General features: G+C 27.0%; 1 protein-coding gene across 1 annotated transcript in view; it reads right to left on the reverse strand.

Annotated features, from left to right (window-relative positions):
• Positions 1-10,339: 10,339 nt before the first annotated feature.
• LOC107012567 (nudix hydrolase 16, mitochondrial-like) overlaps positions 10,340-13,427 on the reverse strand; it is a 28,749-nt gene continuing 25,661 nt past the window's right edge. Inside the window, exon 4 of the mRNA XM_015212442.2 lies at positions 10,340-10,936. Coding sequence (XP_015067928.1) covers positions 10,670-10,936 — 267 coding nt within the window. The 3' untranslated portion in view covers positions 10,340-10,669. The remainder of the gene's footprint in view (positions 10,937-13,427) is intronic.

Below are 13,427 nucleotides of genomic sequence, written 5' to 3' on the forward strand. Positions count from 1 at the left end.
ATGGAAAGAAATAAAAAGAAAAAGGCAGGAAGGAAACAAAAGGAATTGAAAAGGAAAATCTAATAATTGTAAATAAATAATAATTTAATAAAACATAAAAAGGAAATAAAATAAATTTAGATCCTTAAATCACGTTATTTTTTATTTTATTTTCTCCTTACTTATTCTTCTTAGTCTTTTTTAATTGAGAGTAGGGAATTAAAGTATTAAAATGAATAATTCAAATTACAAAAGATGTGCACATACACACTTATATATAAGAAATAATGTAATGAATTTATTAAACAAGAATTGAAAATACCATCTCATAATATAAAGGTGAAATACTAAAGGCCTGTTTGGATTGACTTTTGGCTTATGACTTATAAGTTAAAAATCATAAGTTCTAACTTATGATTTTTGACTTATTTTTGTTATTTTGACTTTAAAATAAGTGCTTATATACATTTTTTAATTTTATTCATACACTTTAAAACTGCTTAAAAACTATTTTGACTTAAAAATACCTAAAAAGGTCATTCAAACGGGCCTAAAACTACATAATGAAAAAGTTTAAAATAAAATATATTTTTATAAATCATTTAAACACAGTTAAATAAATTATTCTATATTTGATATTATTTATTGCACCTTTACTCTTTCCCTTTATTTTTTCTACTTTTTTTTCTTTATTTACGATTTGTTATTTCGGGCCATAGATAATTTTAATTGTTTAATCATTGCTAACAAAAGTCATATACGCTAGCAAGAAGTTATGGTATAGTTTTTTTTGTTTTCATTTGGAGCTTTTATTTACACATTAAATTTTAAATATTTACTTGTCCATTAAATTATGGATATAATACCATAACACTTTCGTTACTTAATTCTGCTTTTTCTTTTTGGTTTCTTTTATCTTACTTAAAAATTTGCTTAAATAATTTATATTTATAGTAAATTAGGCATAATAGTCTTCCATTACTCTTTTTATTAGGTATTTATTACACATTTATTTTGAATTATTATGACATACACTATTCAAAATTAAAATATGAGACTCTATATATAAAGCTAGATAATAAAAAAGTGATGTGGCACATTTCAATGGATAATGATCCTATTTTTTTTTTGGAGATTTTTTGGCATTTCCTCTAATTTTTTCATATTTATTTTATAGAATGATCTCTTTAATTCACACCTCTTCAATTACATATATCTAAATTTTAACTAATTTAATAATGTCTATAACTCATAACCTTTCATAATCATAACCTTCAAATTATTTTAATTTAAATTTATAACTCCTTAAAATCATACTTATAAAAACTTATTTTGGGAAATGTATGATGATTAATTTATTTTCATTTTTCTATTCTTCATCTTATATATATTTGGTTGACACTTTTTTTGAATTAAAAGGGCCTAAAATACCCTTAAAGTATTGGAAATGGTATAAAATTACCCTCCATCCACCTATTGGCTCCAAAATACCCTTCCCACCCACTTATTGGGTCCAAAATACCCTTGTCATCCACCTTTTGGTTCAAAATTGACAATTATTTAACGGTTTTATATTTAAACTATTTAGATATTTTTTAAAATACGTGGCACTCCACTATTTGTTATAATTTAACTTATAAGTATAATTTATAAATCAATCCACTATCCACCCATTACTAATTAAATTTCTCTAAATTACTAAACCCGTCACACTATTAATGCAAGCTATTGTCAATTGAGAGTTTGTAAAAATTATAGAATTAAATTATCATACATTCAAGTGGCTAAATAAAAATCACCGATAAAAGTAAAAGTCTGACTATATTCATCTTAATTATTCTTACGTCTCAATTATGTGATGTTACTTTATAGGTAACTTTTTTTTAAAATAATATATTAAAGGTTTTAAAACAAATCAATAATATTTATAAAATTATATTTAAAAAAAGTGCATGAATTAATTCGGGATGTATTACATCTTTACCTTTAAAAAAAGTTTCTTATTCAATTTTGAAAGAAAATATCCTCCTAAATAAGCAGCTTAACCTAAATTTTGTTGGGGCTTCGATTCGGAGTCGAATAATTTTTGATGTCATTTTCAGTAATCTATAATATCATCGTGTTTTAGTAGTTTTTATGACGATTTTGATATTATAATTGGATTATTAATTGGGTGAGGTTTAGTTAGTAATGAGTGAGTAATGGGTTGGTTTATAAATTATATTAATAAATTAAAATTATAACCAATAGTTGAACGCCAAGTATTTTTCAAAATATTTAAAAAGTTTAATTTTAAAACATTTAAAAAAGTGGTCAATTTTGAACCCAAAGGTGGATGATAAGGGTATTTTGGAGCCAATAGGTGGATGAAAAGGGCATTTTGGAGCCGATAGGTGGATGAAGGGTAATTTTGTACCATTTTCAATACTTCAAGGGTATTTTAGGCCCTTTTCCGTTTTAATTATTACTACTCCACTTAAGTGTCATGTTTATACTCCACTTAAGTGTCATGTTTATAGTGTTTATTATGTTGGTAATTTTTTTTTAATGTTTTAATAATTAAGATAATAAGAATGATGTTGTATTATTTATTTATTTATTATAGTTAACTCATGATTTCTATTTATTTTGTATTTTATATAAAGTTCTGATTGTTATAAATTTATAATTTTATTTGGTTCAAAATATTAACTTGTGAACTTATTAAACATAATTAATTTATCTCTGCTCTTTTTTTTAGTTCCTCAAAAATGTCTAAATAGTTCTTTTCCATGAATTTTCAATTAAAAAAAATACTTTTTACAAGTTTTAAATAACACTAAAATCTACACAACAGTATGTTGAGTTTCTTAAGTTTTTCATTTTTGTTATAATTTTTTGCTAAGAATCCTGTTTATTTTTATTATTCTTTTTAACTTTTACAATTTCTCTATTTTTTATTGTAGAATAGTAAATATTTCAATTAACTATTCATTTATATTAGTTAAAAACTTAAGGATCATTATTTTCATTACTCTCATAATTTTACTATCATAATCTCTAAAAAGTTAAGTCATATTCTTGGCATTATTTGTTATTCATATTATAGTCCTATAAATAAATGCATTGCAAGACTTTGGGCAAATGATCACATTAATCTTTTAAATTATTATGTTTTCGGTACATATTTTATTCATTCTTTAATTTGACTTGCTGAATAAAACTATTGAATGGTGATCAAGTTGTGGAAATGGATGTCAGACAAGAGTACGAAAGATTGTATATTAATTTCGTATATATTTTTATTTTTAATGATTAGGACTGTAAGCAGGGTAAAAATAATGTTGCACTCTTTTTCTATAGTTCTCTTTATTTTTTATTTTATACGGAAAAAAGTTATTGCTATAAATTTAATTATATTTTTATGGTTCAAAAGAGTAACTTATGATTTCGTTGGAAGTTATCTAACTACTACAAAATATTTTTCTCTATGAAAACAATTAAATATCTGGATAAATGCATAATGAAATTCAATCATTTTTTATAATCGCGAGAAACGCGGATGAGTTCACTAGTTAGTAATAAATAAAGAAATTACAAACCATCTCATTAATTATTAATTTGATATTAATTCTTTCATGTATACTTAAACACTTTTAATACCTTAGTAATAAATCAAGTAAATAAAATCAGTGGCATTAATCAGGTAAATGGGGGTCACTCTTTTCATGTACCAATAATTATTCTAGGCTATACATATATGTAGAATCTTTATTATGATATATCTTATCTAAAATATATTTTTTCACATTCCAAACATTTAATTATTTGCTTAGTCCTTTGAGTTTCTTCTGCTAATAACATTTCTTTCTTTGTTAGAAGTTTCCTTTAATTCTTTCTCCTAGAATTCAGTCCTGAGAACATTGAAATAGGAAATTTACTTAAGAAAGAATTTTAACAAACAGATGATTAATAAAGCGTGTAATTAAGTCCTCAAACTGTTAAAATTTTACTATAAATTCTTGAGGTAATTTTAATTTTACTATTTACTGTTAAATTAATTGTGTTTGATTATTAACTCATTGTAGAACACATGTATTTAGTCTTAGTTAATTTAAATTTTACTATTTAGTATTTAATTAGTTAAATGTTTGATTTAATGTAGGGGTAAATGGTAATCTAACTTTTCACTTTTGAAGCTTCCCACTTAGGTTAAAAACATTAATTCACCCCTGAACTTGTTTCGAAAAGTCAGTTACACACTTAAACTATCATGACAATCTATTACACACTCAGTCTTGTCTTAAGTGATATTAATACCTCCTTCCGAAGTCAATCTCAGTTTTTGTGTAAAAATGTGGTGTACACGCGTTTTATCATGTAAATAATATTGTTTTAATTTTTTCAAATTTTTTTTTATTAGTTTCTTAGACTTTTACAAAAAGATAAAATCTAGGCTTTCTTCCTCCTTTCACCATACATTTCTTTCTTCTTAAAACTCATTTTTTCTTTCTTCTTCACTATTCATAAATTTAAGTAAAATTGATAAAATTGAAGAGAGAACATGAGAAAATAAAGAGATTATGAAGTTTAATGATGTTGATGGCGACGATAGACGATGACAATATCATTATTTCTGGTGGAACAAATAAAAAAAATTTCAAAGTTGTAAAAGTTCTTTTGAAATCTTGATAGTTTGGATGAAAATCAAGCATTTGATTGATATTCTTTGTGTGTAAAGTCAAATATGATATTGATGTCTTGAGAAAAAAACAACATTTTGATGACTCTAGGAGGTATCCGACGAGAACAAAAAAAGACAGATGGAAAATCATTTTCTTCATGGATGTTTTGTAAAATTTAGGCAATGTAATCATGAAATTTATGTATAAACTAGTAAACTTAGTCGCGCTATGCGCGGTACCTAAAAGTTTTCATTTTTATTTAATTTTCAAATTCAAATAGATTAGTTAATAAATTTTATCATTTAGCTTTGTAATTTTAACTCAATTCATGAATTAATTTTATCAAAAAATAAATACCTTAAATTAGCAGTACGGTCAAATACCGATACTTTTTTTTGGTTGAATAGTACCTATTCCTTTATGTTAGTTATAATATATAATTAAGAATTTATGACTTCATTATCCATTTGAATGAGTTCTCAAAATTAAATATGGTTAACTTTGATGTTTTGTTAAAAATTTAAAGTGAGATTTTTAGTCTTTTAAATTTTTTAAAAAATATCAAAGAATTAAAATAGTAATAAATTCAAAAACAGACTTAGAAATATGAAAAATTATTCGTAATAGATAAGTTATCTATAATTTGAAGACTTAAAAATGTACTTAAATATTTATATATTAAAATATAAAGTTCTCTATATATATTAATTCTTTGGAAGGAAATGGGTGATACATGATTTTAGTTCGGTAAAATAATTTTTAGTGATATAGAATTAACATAAAAATAATATATTATTGTTAAAATGCATAATAAAATAAGTAATAAATGAAGAATTATAAATGAATGATAAAAGGTTTTATGTCAAGATTAAAAAAAAAAACTTATCTACTAAAAACTTATAATAGGACTCTTGAATTTTTTCTAAATAAAGTAAACATAAAAAAAAATTGTTCACAAATAATATGAATTTTTATAATTATTAACGATAAATAATATTTTCTTATACTTAAAGCGTAGGAGAAAAATTTAAGTAAATTTTTAGAATCATTATAATGGAGGATGAATGGTTAAGTAATAAGTATATTTGAAATGATTATTTGTATTAATTTTTTCCTTGATAAATTCTCTTCTATAATACTAAGTTTTTTTTTAAATTTATTTCAACGATATATTTTAGTCTCCCTTTTTTCTTTTATTTTTTATTTTTTATTTTTTAGTCTTTGCTTATTTAATTCTATTAAGAAAACACAAACAATTAGCATCGTAATTAAGAGAATGAAGTTTGCTCGTCTTTAGTATTTTTACTAATTTATATATATATTTTTAAAACAGTAACAATTAGCATCGTATCTTAACATAATCAAGTTAGCTTGTCTTTAGCTTTTTATTAATTTAAGCAAAATGTTTAAATGAATTCTCTTAATTAATTTTTATTAGATTTTTCATGATTCATATTTTATTTAAAATTTAAAAATAACTTCATAATAATTTTCATTATCTCTCCCTGCTAAGGGTATCTACAAATACATTTTAATGTTTTCAAGAATTGTTTTTGTCTTACTTTTAGTAATGATCTTGCTCTTATAATTTCATGAAAAAAAACAAATCAATTACTCTTTTATATATCTTATTTTGTATCATTCTTATTAGAAGTAAAATAATTACACAAAGCAGTCTTTGTCGATATATTTTGCATTACAAGATTAAAGTAGAGGACAAATAAGCTAAACATAAATATATTTGGTTAGAAATATTTTTTTGATGTGCTTTTAAGATGTCACAAATTTAAACATAAGTAATTTAAGGTTATGAAGGTATAAAGTTGGAAGTTATAGGTATTACTAATAAGTATTAATTAAGTATAAAGGTTGTGAAAGATGAAGAGGTGTGAGTTTATGATAAAAATTAAATTAAAAATAAATATATAAGAATAAGAGGAAAAAGGTTTAAAAAATGTTACATATTTTTTTAGTAAACAAAAATATGTTTAAGTAAAATCCTCCACAGTTTTTATGATTTATTTTATTATATGACATATTTTCTTTTTACCTCATTTTAGAAATTTCAAATTATTAAAAGTCTCCAAATATGCTTCTAATAATAAATATTATTTTTAGTAATTACTATTATTTTGAACAATATATACTTTTTCTCTTATTTTATATTATAGGAGAGATATCTATTAAGAGAAAAATTAATTAAAAACAAATTTAAAAAGGGACATAGAATTAAAAAGTTAATCAAAAGGAATAGAATTTTTTTTGAAATTATCAAAAAAAAAAAAAGTAATCATACGGATGTTTTAAAATAAAATTAAAAAATATTTAATTTTTTATTGATTAAATTCTCAAAATTGTGAAACATTTGACCTATAAATAATTTCTATATATAAATAATATAATAAATAATGCAACGTTAAAATTATGTATTTTTACCATATCATTTTTGTGTGATTGTGAGATACGAAATTATAAGAGGAATCGATTTATTTGATTCTTAGCTATATAATATTTGTATTTAATATTTAGTATTTTATTTACTTTATATTGAGATGTGATATATTACTTTTTTTATTACTTATATTTATTATATATGTGTATAACATTTTTATAGCTAGTGAGGAGGAAGATATTGTTAGACGAAATAAGAAATAAGATATATTGGCGTTTTTTCAATTAACTAATTAATCTGATAAGGAACCAATCAACTCTTATTGCATCGGAGGTTTAACCGGAGAACTATAAACAATCCTTAAAATAATACCAACAAACATACATAAAATTAGTTAACTAATCAAGCAAAAATATTTAAAATATTTAGTTACATATGATTTGAAGGGGAAAGAAGGATCACGTTCTCAACATAACATAAATACAATCCTTACAATAATAACAACAAAAAGACATAAAATTATAGTTAACTAATCAAGCAAAAATATTTAAAATATTTAGTTATATATGATTTGAAGATGAAAGAAGGATCATGTTTTCAACATAACATAATTCGGTTCTTCAAATTTACAAAGTGAATAAAGACAATCAGTGTCGGTAAAAACTACAAGAATAAGAAAAAGATCTCAAAAAACTACAAAGAGAAGCAAAAAAGAAAATGAACAAATTATTTTTTCTATACAAGAATCATGATTTGTATCATCAACAATCCAACCTAATAATATCAATATATATATGTAATTACAATAGAACAAAAATGATAATTATAAGTTGACATGTCAAATCAGTTTACCTCACAAAATTAAAATATGCAAAATATATAACATTTTTCATAATACATCCCTCTCCTGCAAAAATCAGATCAAAGAAGACAAAAGAAATTAACAAATCAAAGAAACAAAAAATGAAGAATAAGGAAAATAAAAATAAAATGACCATCATGCAATGTCTCAAAGTGGATTTTTATAGGTATAATATTTAGGAGTTATGATTTTTATATTAAATATTTTGAAGGTTATGAATACGAAAGGTTAGGAGTTATATTATTAAATTAAAGGTTAGGTGTTATATATACTATTAAAAGATTAGGAGGTGTAATGCTTATTAAATAACTTATTAATAGCAATATATATACACACATAATATTATTGTGTAAAAAAAATAATCTAAAAAGTCCTATTTTTTTTTTAAAAAAAATATATATATTTTTCTCATCATTGAGGCATGCCACGTAGGCGGATTGAAGATCCTCATTTATATATATATATATTGATGTGATAGGATTTTCAATAGAAGTCATTATCTCTCCTATTTTTTCCGGTGAATCCTCCGACGAGTTCGAGTAGAAATCATGAACTTTATATTAAAATTATTAACTTTCCGGTGAAAATCGACATCTTCCCCACTACTTTTAATTTCCTTTTTTAGTGTAAAGAAATCATTTATGGTAACAATGAATTGTTGAAGAAGAAGAACTCGAACAAATAAATGTAAAACTTTAAAGAAACTGGGGTCACTAATAAAGAAGAAAAAAAATGACATATATTAATATAATTAGAAATTACAATGCTTAATTATATAATGACCAATAAAATAGTGCCACATGTTTAAATTTGTCATTTTAACATGAATTTTCTTCTTCTCACGCACCTTAAGGAAGGTGTAGACACTTTCTCTGCCATGTCACCTTCTACGGGGGTATTAATATCACTTTGAATTAGATTAGGTGTGTAATAGGTCAAGACAATAGTTTAAGTGTGTAACTGACTTTTCGGGACAAGTTCAGGTGGAAGTTTACGTCTTTTCCCTCCCACTTATAATGATATATGATATGATGCTTCTACTCAATCATTTTAATTCTTAAACATGTTTATATTTAGTTGCTCATGACGTAAGCCAGTATCAAGGCTTGTTTGGGATTACGTGTGACTATAAAACCATGTTACGACTAAGTAGTCTTGGATCATGTCAAAAAAATAAACTTCTAACATTTTATGATGGATACAGCAGAAAGGATGAAGTGTGACTTTAAGAGGAGTTAAATTTAAATGTCATATAATATTGTATGCATATGTTATTATTGTTTATGTGATATTTTATGTAAAGCTAATTCAGGTCGGCCTATGATGTCCACTAAATACTTGTGGTGTATAGATACTAATCTTACTACTCTTTTTGATGGCATAAGTTACTTCAAAGTTTTTCAGGTTTTTTGAAGTGTGGGATGATGGTTTATCATCATAAGCTTATACCTACTTCCTCCTCAAGTAAAAGTTGTGTCGATCTTTTATATCATTTCATTTATTTCATGCCCTTACTCTATTAAAAGTGCTTGTACTTGTCTAGACTAGGTCCTTAGGAATTGTTAAAGATTTTGTGAAGTTGAGTAGATCTCTTGTGTTGTTTTTTGTTTTGTTAACCTAAATATAACTCTTAAAATAATTTTCTTGCAAAAATGGGAAGGAGTGATAAGGGTTTGCCGATCTAGTTAAAATAGAGCGAGTGCTCGTACGATTCCACTAATGTAATCATGACAATCATATCAACTTAAAATCTATGACTCGATTGATATCAAATTTGTTATGTTGTTGAATAGACTACCATAAGGCTTTAATATCCTTTTATAAAACATAACCCAAGTATAACAACTTTTGAAACATCAAATAAACCTTTTTAGGTAAAAGCATGAACCTGCTCCATACATAGACGTTAAACATCATCAGAGACTTTGTAAGACTTATTGAGCTTGAAACATTTAGAATGAACATATGACCTAAAGGAAAATGACTCTGTGAGTAGCTATCATTAAGACTAAGGGTAATTCAATCATATAAATTTTACGATAACTGGTGTATTATAGATAGTGATTCACGTTAGTTTACAAATTTTATTTGATATGTAATCACCACCAACCACTTTACATCCGAGGAGATATACTTGTTTAAAAGTTAGACCTTGTGTGAGTTCATTTGAAATGAATGTCAGATTTCAACTCGACTTTTTGCCAAATCTCTGTATGTGGTTGTTATGAAATTACACCAATCTAACTAATACAACTCAAGAACAATAAAGACATAACAAACTGTATGTCCGAATACGACCCATATGTGGCTTCTACATCCTAATTCAGTAGCTAGGTTTTTCATTGATTTAGGATTCTAACACACAGGTACAACATGCATCCAATGACGTATTGTTTGTTCAATTAGATTAGCTCTTTGCACTAAATTATTATGAGAATAGCATAGGTGGATTTCGAGATTTTAACATTATTGGTTTCCCATAACATTTGTGATGAGAAATGACAATGTAATTACAATACTACCAACATTTGTTAAACTGTCTAATTGTGGGTATCCAGCCAAATGAGACATGATGGAGTTTCTTGTTCCTTCATCCTCCAATTCACCATCAAGTCTATTCACCAATTAAAATGGACCTTCTCTTACTTACTTCCTAGTCCTAAAATGAAATTGAAGCTAATACACACCATGACACCATCCAGTTCTAAACAATTGCCTTCTTTCGTTCAAAAACAGAAACCTCAATGTTGGTCAGAGGAACAAACAAAAAAACTAGTCCTCGCAATTCATTGTGCTTGTCATACCACTGTCATGCCACTTAGAAAAACCTTCCTCCAGGGCCTGTCGCATCCATGGGTGCCGGCAACATTGAATTGCTTCTGGAACTGTCAGCCAACTTCTTCTCCTAAGGCTCTGTTCAGGCCAACACTCAAGCTCTTCCTTCACCAACAAAGCAAACATGGCAGCTCTACACAAGCCTTCTGGACTGAACTCGTCCCGAAGTGTCTTACTATTAAAGAGGTAGTGACCCAGAAAGTGCTTCAAAATAAAATGCATAAAATTTTATCAATAGACGAAAAAAAAACAATGAAATAAAACAAATAAAAGCATTTGCATGAAAAAAGAAAAGAGGAGAAAACATTTGGTGAAATTGGTGGGTAAACAAACAAGAAGGCTCCTTATTAGGATAGGAGTTATGAAGTCAATCTAAAGGAAAATTTCCTAATTCTTGGTACCTGCAATTATATGCACAAACAGAGATGCATAATATTAATAGTCTTAATGAATATCTTTCTATTTAAAACCGATGGTGCAGCCCTGCCCACCTTTTGCACACTTTGACTAATTCTACTTGCTATCTTTCACCAGTGTAAATACCGGATGAACCTAGAAGTAACTTTTATGATTCTACCAATCCCAGGTTTGAGACTTCAAACTTTCTGCTATGTACAAGTCATGAAGGGAAAAGAAGAAGAAGAAGAAGAGAGGAATGAAGAGGAGACAACATAGCTCCACATAACATCATATTTAACATGAGACAAATGAAACAGGATATTTTATCATCAGAGCCTACCCAGTCTCAGCTCATGTTATAAAAGATCTCTCATCTCTCAAAAAAAAAAAAAATTAACAGTTTAACACAAACTTTAAACTACCAAAGGAAATAGTAACAAACTTAAAGCAAAAGTCAAGGGTAAAGTAAGACACTTATCTGTAGTAACTAAGAGAATCTCAATGACGGTGTAACAGGACTAATTATTTAATGAAATAACTTTTAAATCTAGGTATTTGGAAAGAAATTCAGTTTCAAAATGTAACTAATATATGGCATTATATTGATGTCGCCCATCTTGTTCTATTCTTTTGTTACAGGTTATTTCATGAAGTTACTTTGGCAGAGAGAAACATTAGAAGTTTGACTGTCTTATCAAGAAAACCTGTAGACATTTATTAGAAGCTAGAAAGAATTAAAAAAATTTAAATAGAAGAAGTAAAAAATGACTGGTGAACATAGCAAATAGTTTGGAGGCTAAAGTAGATGGTTCTAGGTTGAAAGGAGGTTTCAACAGAAACGTTTTCCACCTAATAGCAATGCTAACTAGAGGAGGAACTTTGTGAAAGTAATACAGGTGGAGGGTCAAACTATGAAAGAGAAGTGGAAATTGGGGGGAAGGAGGGGGGGGGGGGCAATTGAGGGACTTGACACACGGTTTTGTAACAAGGATCTGGAATGAAGACCAACTTTAGGTTGGAAGGAATTTTAGAAAAGGATGGGGCAAGATGAGGCTGTGGTTTGGAGAGACTTCCTGGAGGAGGAATATTGTAGGTGTGATATACTCCTGCCCAGATGGATTACAATCACATTTCTCCACAGAAACACATTCAAGCAAGAGTTTCAAGTGCATCTTAAAACGCACACCACCAGGAAATTTGAAAAGAGTATAAATGTATCCTCTGTAATGTTGATACCAAAAAAGAAAGGCACAGTAAATATAATGGACCTTTATTTTTATTCGTTGACAAGTTAAAAATCAAGGACTTTAGACCTACTATCTCTTTTGGGGAGCATCTTCATATTTTTGTATTTTTCTCTTGGACTACAGAAGGTGTTGGAAGATATGGCCTCAATGTCACAAAATGCCTTTATGGGAAGTAGACAAAAATTGGATGCAACCTTGTTTATGATTGAGGTAGTTCACTCCAGGATAAAAGGGTGGAGACGCAAAATCTATATCCAGGTTAACACTGGAAAATTAATATAACCATATAACCCAGTTCCATGTAGAAAGGATGCGGTTTGAGAAAATTAAAGAGTAATAAATCCATTAGGAAAGTAATGATTGACAAATATAAGTTCAAAGGAGAGAATGAAGGACAGACCACATAAAGCACAGTTGTATTATAGGGATTTCAACAAAAATATGAAGTTCAATATAAGAAATAGAAACAAAATTAGCTTCAGAAAGCACAGTTAGTATGGGGATTCTCCCTTATGCATATCATTCCCATCCATCTTAATCAAACTAGAAGATAGTTGTAGTTTCCGGGGTTCACAAATTCAGGGAGAGGTGATCTTTCTTATAGGACTAGAGTTCAGGTAAAACTTGCAAGATAAGAAGATGAATGAACTATCTGAAATGATGGATATCCTGTACAAGAAAAAGATGCACATATAACAAGTTACCAGTTGCAAAAAGAAAAAGAGATGCACATATAGGGCCTCTTGAAAAAGGAAAGGTCAGAACTAAGGGATTTTCACAATCAAGTCCTTCAACATAGGCTATTGTTGAGGGAGAAAAAGGAACTTCCTCGCAAGTTAGTTTGGATACCTAGAGACCTAGGGAAGTGTCTTCCTAGAGCAGCATGTAAAGTCATTCTAACAGCTGAGAATAACAAATAGAAAGCCAACTCTCATTTGCTGGTGGTTTACATGAAGAAAACAATGGCGTATGTTTATGTCTCATTCATAAACTTCTTAATCGCCCAATTACATACAAGTTGTGGTGAAATGCCTTAGGGATTGAATCGA

This window comes from Solanum pennellii, chromosome 3 (assembly GCF_001406875.1).
Source record: "Solanum pennellii chromosome 3, SPENNV200".
In the NCBI taxonomy this organism is placed as follows: domain Eukaryota; kingdom Viridiplantae; phylum Streptophyta; class Magnoliopsida; order Solanales; family Solanaceae; genus Solanum; species Solanum pennellii.